Source organism: Schistocerca nitens, chromosome 4 (assembly GCF_023898315.1).
Source record: "Schistocerca nitens isolate TAMUIC-IGC-003100 chromosome 4, iqSchNite1.1, whole genome shotgun sequence".
NCBI lineage: Eukaryota > Metazoa > Arthropoda > Insecta > Orthoptera > Acrididae > Schistocerca > Schistocerca nitens.
The window spans coordinates 82137044-82149364 of NC_064617.1; the positions used below are offsets into that span (position 1 = coordinate 82137044).

Here is a 12321-nt window from a genome sequence, read left to right on the forward strand (position 1 = left end):
CGGCTCCCCAGCAGATGATCTCTACATGTTTCCATGTTGACCCAACAATATTTTTTACAACTGCAATGGGAATAGGATCATCGAGACTCGACTTTGGATCAATGGAAACGTGTTGCCTTGCCAGATAAATTGTATTTCTTCTTACACTACTCTGTCACCCGAGCAAATGGCTGCTTGAACCATGCAGCTGCCATGAGTACAGGCTGGTGGGGACAGTACTACATAATGAGGGACATTCTTCTGGGCTTCCATGGGATCTGTGGTAGTAACTGAACGCACCAACCATGAAAACTGTGAACTACAAGAACATTATTACAGATCACCTGCATTCCTTCAAGCCTGATGTCTTCCCTGATGGCAATGGCATCTTCCTGCAGGATAACAGTCCATGTCACAAAGCCAGAATCTTGTTACAGTGGCTTGAGGAGAATGATGGTGGACTGACGTTGATGTCCAAATTCATCAGATCTGAACCTGATGGAACACATGTGGGATGCTATCAGGCTCCAGCTCCGCACCCACAAACCATAATCCCATAATTCACAGGAACTGCATGACCTGTGGGTAGACACCTTGTGACACATACCTCCGGAAATCTACCACGAACTTTTCGAATCCATGCAATTCAGAATTGCTGCGTACTGTGTTCCAAAAGTAGACAAACAACTATTAAGCAGGTGATTATGTTTTGGCCCATCAGAGTATTTGTTGCACAAAGGATTATGTAATTATCACTGACAATAAAATCAACAGTACAATTATAACAAAAATAAGATGATAATTTTCAGTAATTTGCCAAGTTATTTAACATCCTTTTTCTTTCTTTTCCACACAGCAAACAAATATATAATCTATAAAATCACATCAAAAGTAATTTTAACAGAGTTGGGAGAAACCTCATCTGATGTGTGAGATGTATCTGTTATACTATTATGTAGCACAAGCTTCCATTTCAAGAAGTCAGGTTTCTCTTCTAACAGACTAGATTAGACACGAGGAGAAGGTTGTAAAGTAGGGGGACGGAGTGGAAGTTACAATCTGATGTACAAACTGCTGTCAAGAACTGACCTGACAGATGTAGCTGACACTTTACTTGAAATGGCCATGCACTTCCTACCGATAACAAAACAAACTAAATCAGTCCCCATACACTGACTGCATTAATATCTTAACACCTAAAAATTATTCATTGTTTTGACACATTAGTAACAGAATAACAGTTATTTCACCAGTTTATTGGATAAGTAAAGAAAACATAATATCAATTGCATTTCTTACCCAAAACTGCCAATTCTGTCGTCTCTTGTTGGACCGGGCATGAACTTATCTGTGTTTGGAAAGACACCATCATTCCCAAAACCAGTGTCTCGCCCACCATAATAACTGCGATCACGATCTGTTCCACCTTTATTTGGGTAACTCTCAAACCTAAGAAACAGTAAAAACACATCTCTTGTAATTTAACAGTCAAAATACAGAGAGAAATGGTTAAACTATTTGCAACTATTTTTGGCGTGCACGTGCGTGCGCACATGCACACACCAATGTTTTCACACTGGAATGCCTGAAGTTACTTCAACCAAACTCATGGCATGAGGAATGGATGAAATGCAAAAAAAAAACATCTGATAATGTTAACCAATAATTGTCATTGTAGCAAGGTTATTTGGTGACAGCTGCAGTGATTATGATAGCCCCAAAGACAGGAATATGTTGAAATAACAAAATAATTAAAAAATCATACAGAACTGTCAAATTAGTTATCAGTGTCACTAGGGTGATTGGCAATAGTTTCAATGATGGTCAGGTCCAATTTTAGTCAAATCAAATAAACGTAATTCCATAAAATATCAGGAATATTTTTTTAGAAACAAACAGGACTCTGAAGAGCTTCCAAATACGAACAAAAAATGAAATAAACTATTCTCTCGTGCCTTGGCTTTGGGAACTAGTCAGCATAATACAAATAACTTATCAACATTAGATAATGAGCTATTCTTAGAGAAAATAAATACTGCAAGCACCACTGTGTTATTGATCTGGGTGATACATATTTCTGAACATGCAAACAATAGCATGTACTCTACATAAACTCAACTTCCAAAATTTATTTCACCAAGAAATAGGGAAAAACTGAAAATTGGAAAAACAAGGTGGTGAAGTGTATACACACTGGTTGGCTCCATGGAACCAAGGTGCAATTATCTAAGTTTGACATTGCATCTGCTTTGGAGGGCGCGGGGGTGGGGGGTGGGGGGGGGGCATCTGGAAGTTATATTATTCTTGAAGAATCAAGTTATCCAAGATCGCTAGCAATTCTTTTTATTACTTTGATCGGTTTCGACAGTTCTACACTGTCATCATCAGATCTTGTAACATTATTAGTTGTACATGCTTGTTACAATATTAAAAGTCACACAGCGATGTTGTGTCAAATAAAATGTGGCAGAGACCATCAGCTTGACACAAATAAAATAACTCACAATTAAATCATACAACATGTGCTGATGTATGTCAGGATAATAGTACAACATACATGTTTTATATGTGTGTTATTTTATTTGTAACAACCTAATGTCCCCTGCCATATTTTATTTGCTGCAGCATCACTACGTGACTTTCGGTACTGTAACAAGCATGGACAACTAGTAACGTTACAAGATCCGATGATCACAGCGTAGATCTCTCAAAGCCGGTCATAGTCATAAAAAACTGCTAACAATCTTGGATAGCTTGATTCTTCAAGAATAATAATGCAATTACCTCTTTATGAAGGAACATTACGATTTTCTGGAAGGCATAAATTCACCTGTGCTCTTTAGTAAGTTTGTCTGTCAGCTCTGCTTCAGTTTTTCCTGTCTAAGAAACACTTTCAGGGCACAGACTCCTTGTTATTAAGGGGAGTCAGAACACCCTATATCAACTATGTTAAATTTTGTTACTTGGTCACCCTGTCCATCACAAACCAATTTACTTATGCACATGAAACTCTTACAGGACAATACACAATATGTTTTTGGTCTGCTTAACTAAAATAATTGCATTTCAGATAGTGGTTTTGGAAATACAATTTTTTTACTGTATGGTTACAATTTTTGTATACTTTTTTGGACTTCCTACACAATAATTTTAATTACCCTAAACATTATGTTTTATTGCAATTCAGAAGATACAGTATATCTAGGTTGCAACACACTCAAAAATCTGAGTTATCTAGTCCTAGTAGTTCCCAAGATTTAAGGAATAATGCAACTGAAAGTGTAAATTTTCAGAAACATTGTTAAAGGTAGAAATGAGTATATCATCCTCTTGACCATTTTCCATGGATATCATTCATTTCTCCCTTCTGAACACCTCAGTGGCCATTTCTGCTGCATATTGCGCTCTATCAATGAGAACCTTATCCATCTGCTGAAATTTTCTGATGCAATTTACTCCAAAAATAAATCCGATATGCTGTAGCGCTTTCACCGTACTAATGTTGCCACCATTAAAAGCAATAACAGAATCACAGACCCCCGTTTTAGTGTCTTTTCCAAACAAAAGCATTTTTTGGTTTGCGAGTCCATACGAGGTTGTTGAAAGACTCATTTGGATTCTGAGTCTGCCCACGTAGACACTCAACTCAGGATGTGCCATGTTTCTGTAAATGGGTTTTATGACTACTGCTGGGATGAAATGTTTCTGGCTGTATGAAGTATTGAGTATTGGGTGTCACGTCATTTGCACTACAAATCTGGTCTGGGAGTCAGAGTTGATGTAATGGTTTGCCATCTGTTGACAGTTTGTGGAAGAAGGTAACCCATACTGCCTAAAGCATTCTCAACAAACCATCAGTGTGATTCCTAAAGGCTGTCCCATATTTTAATTGCAATTCATCAATTTTGTCTGCTAGCCTACCCTTTACGGTTTTATGACCAGAAAGTTTCTCGTTTCTCAAACTTAGTTTCGGTGTCCTCAGCATGGTGCCCATTCTCTTTTGGACGTGGTTCACACGTTCCTGTTTTGTGATAATCTTATCATCATAAGGCTGAGCTGATAGAACACTATTGTATGCTTTTGAATCTCCATCACATAAGAATTCAGAACAACACACACCTGTTTCATTCATGGATTGACTGAAAATTTCAAAAGCTGCAGAAGCCATCCTTCCACTACATGTTCCTCTATAGTTCCTTTCACAGATATGTTCTACTTGGTTCACCGATTTTCACTTATAACGTTTTGTCAGAATCTAAAACTCTAGTACCTTTCCAGTATCCGCACTGATCACCCCAACAGAATTCTTGGAACTACTACATACTACATGGGTTTATATTATGAAACGCTACCGTTTTGTTTGCTACGGTGCTACAGATAGAATCAACATAATTTTGCCTCTGTAATACTGCAAGCCACAGTCCTCTACATAAAAAGTTAGTAATTTTATTTGAGCCTTAAGTAATTCCTGCAATTTTTTTAACTTTTTATACAGGTGCAAACAATATTTAAAAAGAAACAAATAAAATATGTGCCATTCGAATTTATATGTGATTTATGTATCATTTTATTAAGAAAATTGTAAATTTTACAATGGGGTACAAATCTGAAAACCTAAAAAAATTTCTGTTCTAACTCCCCTTAAAAAATTACATTACTGGATGTTGGGTGGAGACCTGGAAGTGCACCTAAATTCAATATCTACCAAAACAACTATTAATCTTTACATAAATTATGATACAGTCACTAACTCAAAATACCATATTGTTCCAGAATGTAGATGTTTCGTTTATTTCAGGAACATCTGTACATGAAGACTGAATGGCTAGAAAATATTACCTTCTATAGGATAGACCATAACTCAGTTGCCCCTAGCAATCTTTAGATTTTGTTTTGCCTAGCATAGTGCAAGTCAGTTGTAAACTTTAATAGTGAGTATTACCAATAAGTCAGTTGACACTAGTAGTTGAAGTTATGTTGCTTGTTGTTATCTGGAGAAAAATGAATAGAAACTTAACTACAGAGCAGCGTGTATTTGATCTGCAAACATGAGTGAAACGTGACAACTACAGTGATTTTTGTCTTTTGTTTGTGGAACATTTCTCTAACATCCAATCTCCATCTTGACAAGGTATTCGGAAATTAAATTGAAGGTTTGAAGAGATGGGTCATTTGCAGAGCTTCCTCATTCAGGCAAGACCAAAGTCTGTTACTATTGAAGAGTGTCCCAATGTTGTCATACAATGTTTTGTGGAATCACTGACTATATCTCAAAAAAAGTGTTTGAGTATGGAATAGCAAGAACATGCCTTAACAATTCAGGAAAAGGTGATGTGAAGACCATAAAGGCCTACTTTGATTCAAGCCCTAGAAGAAGATGAAGTATGGAATTCTGAGAGTTGTACACAACCTGACAAGAAGCCCACCTCCGTTACACAAAAGCATTCTTTGGAGAAGCAACTTTTAAGGTGAATGACAGAGCAAACAGATACAACTGTGTCTAGTGGGATCCTATGAATCCCTAAGTGGCAACTGAGACAGAGTTAAACTTTCCTGGTGTGAATTTATCAGCAATGGGCTAATCGGGCCTTACTTTTAAAAAAAGGTAATTTCAGTTCTGTAAATTACACATATATGCTTCAAGAAATGTTGTTAGAACTGGAAAAAGAGTCCCCTTTTTTAACGTCTGCACCCAGTTAAGAAAAAGTTGATATGGTAACAAGATGCAGCACTCTGCAATGTGGTGTTATTGTGAGAGACTTTCTAAAAGATAACATTGATGAATGAATTAGCAAATGAGGTACTGTTGAATGGCCTCCATGATCCCCAGACATCACACCCATGGATCGTTCAGTTTGGAATACACTAAAATATTAGGATGTGATTGTATGAGAAGGCTAGATTGCTACTCATCATGTACAAGAGATCATGCGCAGACAAGCACAACAGACATGCTGCTAAACATGTGAGCTTTGGCCAAAAGGCCTTCTTATAAAGTAGGCAACACACTTTAGAAGGCATCCTTTTGGTCAAAATCTCACATGTTTAGCAGTCTTTTTGTTGTGCCTGTCTGCGACCCAACATCTTCACCATATGTTGAGTATCAATCTATCCTTTTTATAATACCGTCATTATTCCATCCTGGATTTTCCATTATTTAAAATATTAGTTAATTCTGTCAAGATTTATGATGTTGAGAATTGCAAAGAATGAATTCAAGCAGAGTCTGGAAACCTACAGTCATGGAAGGTTTGTGACAAAATCTGTAAATCTGTGTAGAAAAGGTGCAGCAAGGTCTGGTTAGAACAACAGAAACCACTTTAAACATTTTTTAACTCTTCATATATTTCTGTGTTGATGATAAATTTGTATTTGCATTTGTTTAGTATTATTGCACCAAACAAATTTTTGATGACTGAGGCCCGCCCTGTATTGTGAGCAGCTTGCAGTTTCACAGTAGTATGCAAAGATCCTCTGCAGTTGTATCCATCAAATTGTCATTAATTTCTTTATGTATTAGAGCTACTAAAACCATCATAAAAATAAAATAATATTGCTACACATAAATTAGAATAAGTGATCAAATTTTTCAATACAATAATTCACACTAGGACCACCGACGAAACACATATTTCTTAGAACTACGTGCAGCTTGTACAGCAATCAATGTGGTGGCACCATTCAAAATCATAAAAGCTGAACCATGTCAAAACATATATCTACATCTACATCCATAGTCCGCAAGCCACCTGACAGTGTGTGGCGGAGGGTACCTTAAGTATCTCTATCGGTTCTCCCTTCTATTCCAGTCTCTTACTGTTCGTGGAAAGAAGGATTGTCGGTATGCTTCTGTGTGGGCTCTAATCTCTCTGATTTTATCCTCATGGTCTCTTCGCGAGATATACGTAGGAGGGAGCAATATACTGCTTGACTCTTCGGTGAAGGTATGTTCTCGAAACTTCAACAAAAGCCCGTACCGAGCTACTGAGCGTCTCTCCTGCAGTCTTCCACTGTAGTTTATCTATCATCTCCGTAACGCTTTCGTGATTACTAAATGATCCTGTAATGAAGCGCACTGCTCTCCGTTGGATCTTCTCTATTTCTTCTATCAACCCTATCTGGTACGGATCCAACCCATACAAACAAGAACCTTTCTGGCACACAGTTTTAATCTGCCATGGAGTTTCAAAATAGCACACACACTGCTGCAGAGTGAAGGATCCAGTCTGAAAACCTGTACAGCCACGTCAGCTATATTTTGGGAGCAGAAATGTAATCTAATGCATAAAGTCAAGCACTTTCAAAACAGAGATGTTATTATTTAGAAGTGAAAATGTGGAAATCTGAGAAATGAAATTGGCTTGGTTCAACACAGTAAAACACAGATTAACATAATGCATCAATGGAATGATCTGTCATTTGACAACTATCCGAAAGTTACAAGAAATTTCTATAGAAGGTAAATACAGGGTGTTTAAAAAAGCATATACGTATTTTGAATGCATATATTTATTAAACTTTAAGACATACGAATATGAAACTTTATTACGGACATATTTACAAACCTCTAAAGTTCAGATTATGGCCATGTTCAATATGTCCTCCATCAGCAACAAGAACAATATCACATCGATACTCAAATTCCACCCATACTCAGGCTAGCATGTCCTTTGTCACTGTTGTTATGGCAGTACAGATTCGGTTCTTCAACTCTTCCAGGTTCTGTGGGAGTGGTGATACATTAATGTTGTCCTTAATGAAACCCCACAGGAAGAAGTCAAGAGGGTGTCAGATCCGGTGACTGTGGAGCCCAGCTGAGACATGCTAAGTCACCAGCTCCTTGGCGACCAATCCAGCAGTTCGGCAGAGTTTCATTCAGATATTCACGCACTTGGCGACTCCAGTGAGAGGGTGCCCTATCTTGTTGAAAAATGAAGTTGTCTTCCTGCAGCCTTGGAAACAACCAGTTTTGTAACATAGCGAGATACTGCTGACCGTTATGGTGTTTCCATCAAAGAAGAATGGGCCGTAAACAGATGATTGGGATATCACACGAGACACATTGATTTTGGGTGAATATTGTACACATTCAATGGATGCATGTGGTTTCTGTAGGCCCCAAATTCGAACACTGCTTTTGTTTACCTGACTACTAACATGGAAAGTCGCTTCATCACTGAACATGATGTGTTGTGCAAAAGTGTTATCATTGTCATAAACACTTGGACATATGTGATATATGGGGCAGGTTTATATGATACATAGGGCATTTAAATCAGAAAATATAAATTGTGAAAAGATACACTAAAATGAACGGTAAGATGAGCAGTATGTTGTAATAAAAAATAAATAAATATTATTAAATATATATCTAAAAACAAAGATGATGTGACTTACCAAATGAAAGTGCTGGCAGGTTATGCCATATGATAAATTAATAAAAATATGCCCATGTCTTCAAACTGTATCAGTTCCCTCAAGTTAAGAGCACTCAAACACCACACACCAACTATCTACCAGTGCAACTGAACCAGAGCAAAGGGTCAAATCATTTGCGGTGCCAAATAATGCGGTGTCAAGTAAAAGTAAGGCGGCGTTAAGCAGGGCGGTGAGTAATACATGTTTGTTTTGTTAACTTTTTTCTTAACTGATTCTGTTTTCGATGTGATTATTATGTCTTTTAAACAGAAAATGAGTGTCAAGCTCAGTTTTCAGGATCCAAAAACAAAAAAGACAAGTACCTGCACTTCAAGGTGTAGTGTTTTACACCTTCCCTGGTAGTGAGTTAACACAATCCATTTAAGTTTTGTGGTTGCAATGTACTATCTGCTTTATTATTTTTTTGTTCATGGTTCTTTGATATTGCTTAAGCACTCATTTGAGCAAATATATTCCTGCTGGTGACTCACTTTCATTTGTCAATAATGAAAGGAGGAAAACAAAAAATGTCAAGTCTTCATGTTCTGCTGACAGTTGTGGTGAGAAGATTTTGTATATGATGTTGCTCAATACAGTGATGAGTTTAAATAAAAGAAAAAAAAATGTTTTGCGCTGCCTATATTACTTAAAGATCAACTACTGTTAATCCCACATGTTACAAGTTCGCCAGGAAAACAAAAATAAAGTGTGGAGAGCAGATAGCCAATTTGAATATATCTGATATTTTAGTTTCAAGGAAATGAGGATAGATTTTAAAAAATTGTATGTATCATTTTCTAATCTCATTTCCTCAGCACCACTTGATTTGACTACATTCTATTACCTTTGCTTTACTCTTATTGATGCTCATCCTATAATCTCTTTCCAGGACATTACCACCTCCATTTAACTGGTTTTCCAAGCTCCTTGCCATCTCTGGCAGAATAACAATGTCATTGGTAAACCTCACTTTTTTCTTTCTGCTCACTGAACTTTAATTTCTTTCCCAAATTTCTCCTTTGTTTCTTTTACTAAATGCTCTTATCAGCCTAGCCCCCAGGTAATTTAAATGAGAAACCATAGTTCTGAGGAATTTCAAGATTTAGCACTGTAAATGACTCTTACAGAGATAAAAAAAGTGGGCAGGGTATATACACAGACAAGAAAAAAAAGCCCAGATTTTTCCTGGCTATCCCGGTTCAAAATACACATTTTTCTGGGTGAAAATGCACTTTTTCCTTGGAACTGTAAAACTTGTCAATTCTTTGAATAGTAAAGATTTTGTAAGCCAGCATGGAACTTCCCAGTACATTAGGAAATTAGAAACAGAGCAAAAAACATGTTTTGAAAAGATCTTTGATGTGCGGCAACATGTGCACTGCACACTTTCATATTACAAAACTATAAATACGAATTCCACCAAACACAGTACGATAATTTCTGAAGCACTGATATAAAGATAGCAATGCGAATTTGTCAGCCAATCATAGCTCATGTCACACGATCTTGCCAGTCAGTGACAGCACACTCTTTAAGCATAGGACACGTGATGTAGTCAGATAATAGCAACATGGCTTTCAAGTAGTGCAAACAAACATATGGGAAAAGTTAATTGTTTAAATTAACATCCATACAGTATAGTTACAAAAAAAGTTGGCTAGAGTGGTCCAATGAAGGCCATAAAATGTGTGTGTGTGTGTGTGTGTGTGTGTGTGTGTGTGTGTGTGTGTGTGTGTGGACGTGCGCGCATATACACACACACACACATATAATATTGGTCTTTTTTGGCATGGAATGCTTCTCAAACCACCATTTGCAATATTTTCCTGCAACCTGTTAGAAATAGGTTCATTTGAGCAGATGCCAGAGAGCACACATTACTGCACATATGCAGCTACGGTGACTTAGAAGCCCGTGTTTGGTGTTTGCTTTGTTCACATACCGTTTGCCGCATTTCTGTTTGGAATTTTGTGTGTACTGGGGCATCATGTGACCACATGCAGCAATGTAGCATGTTGTTCAGAGAGAACATACAGAGTTATTATACTCAGAGAAATTATTTTATCACGTCCTATCCAGATACAGAATGCAATATAAGAAAGCAGTCTTTGGCAAAATTAAACTCTACAACTCAAAGTACCCTAATTTTTTGCCATGTGGTGACTTTAACTTAGATTATTTTTACTCACACTCTGCAACACTATTATTTAGCATTTTCAATCAGGTTAACATCCACATAGCACTACAAAAAGCTAATAAAAATGAATACAAATTTCTTGCAAAAGTAAAAAAAGAACAGTTGTTTGTATACACCAGAACTTAGGACAGTAAGTTACAATAAGTTTTTCATTACAGTTTCAAACAGTAAAAAATTAATAAAGTTATCTGAGAAGCTAAGAAACTGTACTAATGACAGTTTATATTCTATGCCAGGAATAAATATAAAGCCATGTGTGGAGTTAGAGTGATAAAACATGTTGTGCTGCCAGTCTATACTTTATCAACAATAGCTTTCTGTAAATTTATGATGTAAACACAAAAATTAAGAAATAAAGTCTAGCATAGAGTAGATGTTGAATTGTATCTTGTGATCAAAAAGCATTTTGTTTCACAAAAGGCAGATTTGTAAAATTCTACTAAAGCTGTCAATATATTTGAAACAAAAAATTTTATTCAATACTACTGACTACATTTGCCTGCTTAGTCATCTTAAAGTGAACATTTACGTATGATCATACATATACCGCATTCAGAGATCTTACAGTACCGGTACGTCATAAAAGAAACGGGATCAGAGATTACTCCAAGAGCATTGGAATTTCGTAAACCACAATGCATAACTCATCTTAAAGTTTACATTCATATGTCCAGATTCACAGTGACGTAGGCCCGTACCTGGTATTAAGCTTTACAATTTGGTTTTAAGATTGTTAATTCTTTTTGGAGTATCAGTACTGTATTGTCTCATGTTTGGATCTCTATTATGGCATAATGCCATAGGTGAAACAAAATATACAGGTGCAACTGAAATTCAGTGGACAGTTGAAACTAGCTAACAGTATGGAATGAAACACTTCATTTCAAATAAATTGATTGCCTCTGCAGAAAAGATTAATAAAAACCAGATTTCTATAGCAAACAAACAAGAGTCCCATGGAGATTATCCCCCACCCCCATATCACTGACTGCTCTGCGCATGCGCAAATGTGACAGCTTGGGTGCGCCAGGAAAATTTTTCTGGGACACATCTGGCTGCTTGCTACTACTGCTCATACAGCTATCAGCCACACTTCAAGCAGCCAGAAGCAGGAGAAGGCACTGCACATACACGACTTTAGATCTGCGCATTTGGGCCAACCCGCTGCCAGTAGTTTAAACAAATCTAAAATTGTGAACAGTTGTGGCATCATATTTATCGAATGCAGTTTGTTGTTATAAAGTATTGCACAGTCTTTGTCCTAGAGCCTTTGAGACATTTTGCTGTCAGTAATGCTTGTGTCTGCACTGTGTTTTGCTGTTGTAAATGGCGAATTTTCTTTGCAACGGAAGTTTTATTTTGGAGTCATTCTCTATTTCACGTTTTACTGTTGCAGGATTATTCTGCAGTAGCAGGCTAAAGTAAAATTCTTTGTTAGAGTATTAGTTCTCACCAGTCAAAATTACAAAAAATTAAACAGAAAACTAATGCAACAAATAATTCCCTGAATTCTACAAAGTCTTAGGTTTTTCCAGTTTTTTTCCCAGATGAAAAAATTCCCAGGTTTTTCCCAGATTTCATGTATATCCTGGGGCATTTACACCCTAGTGGATGATATGCACATACTAATGAGCAATACATTTTATTTCACACATGTTCAACTGCCACTTAAAAGAAACACCTATACTCCATAAGGGCTATAAAATTTTTAAACATTATATGAAATA

At 36.8% G+C, this 12321-nt stretch overlaps 1 protein-coding gene across 3 annotated transcripts in view; it reads right to left on the reverse strand.

Moving 5' to 3' along the window:
* LOC126251504 (nuclear receptor coactivator 5) overlaps window positions 1-12321 on the reverse strand; it is a 138649-nt gene that overhangs the window by 70256 nt on the left and 56072 nt on the right. For all 3 annotated transcript variants that reach the window (XM_049951978.1, XM_049951979.1, XM_049951977.1), the window contains one exon: window positions 1279-1428. In XM_049951978.1, coding sequence (XP_049807935.1) covers window positions 1279-1428 — 150 coding nt within the window. The remainder of the gene's footprint in view (window positions 1-1278; window positions 1429-12321) is intronic.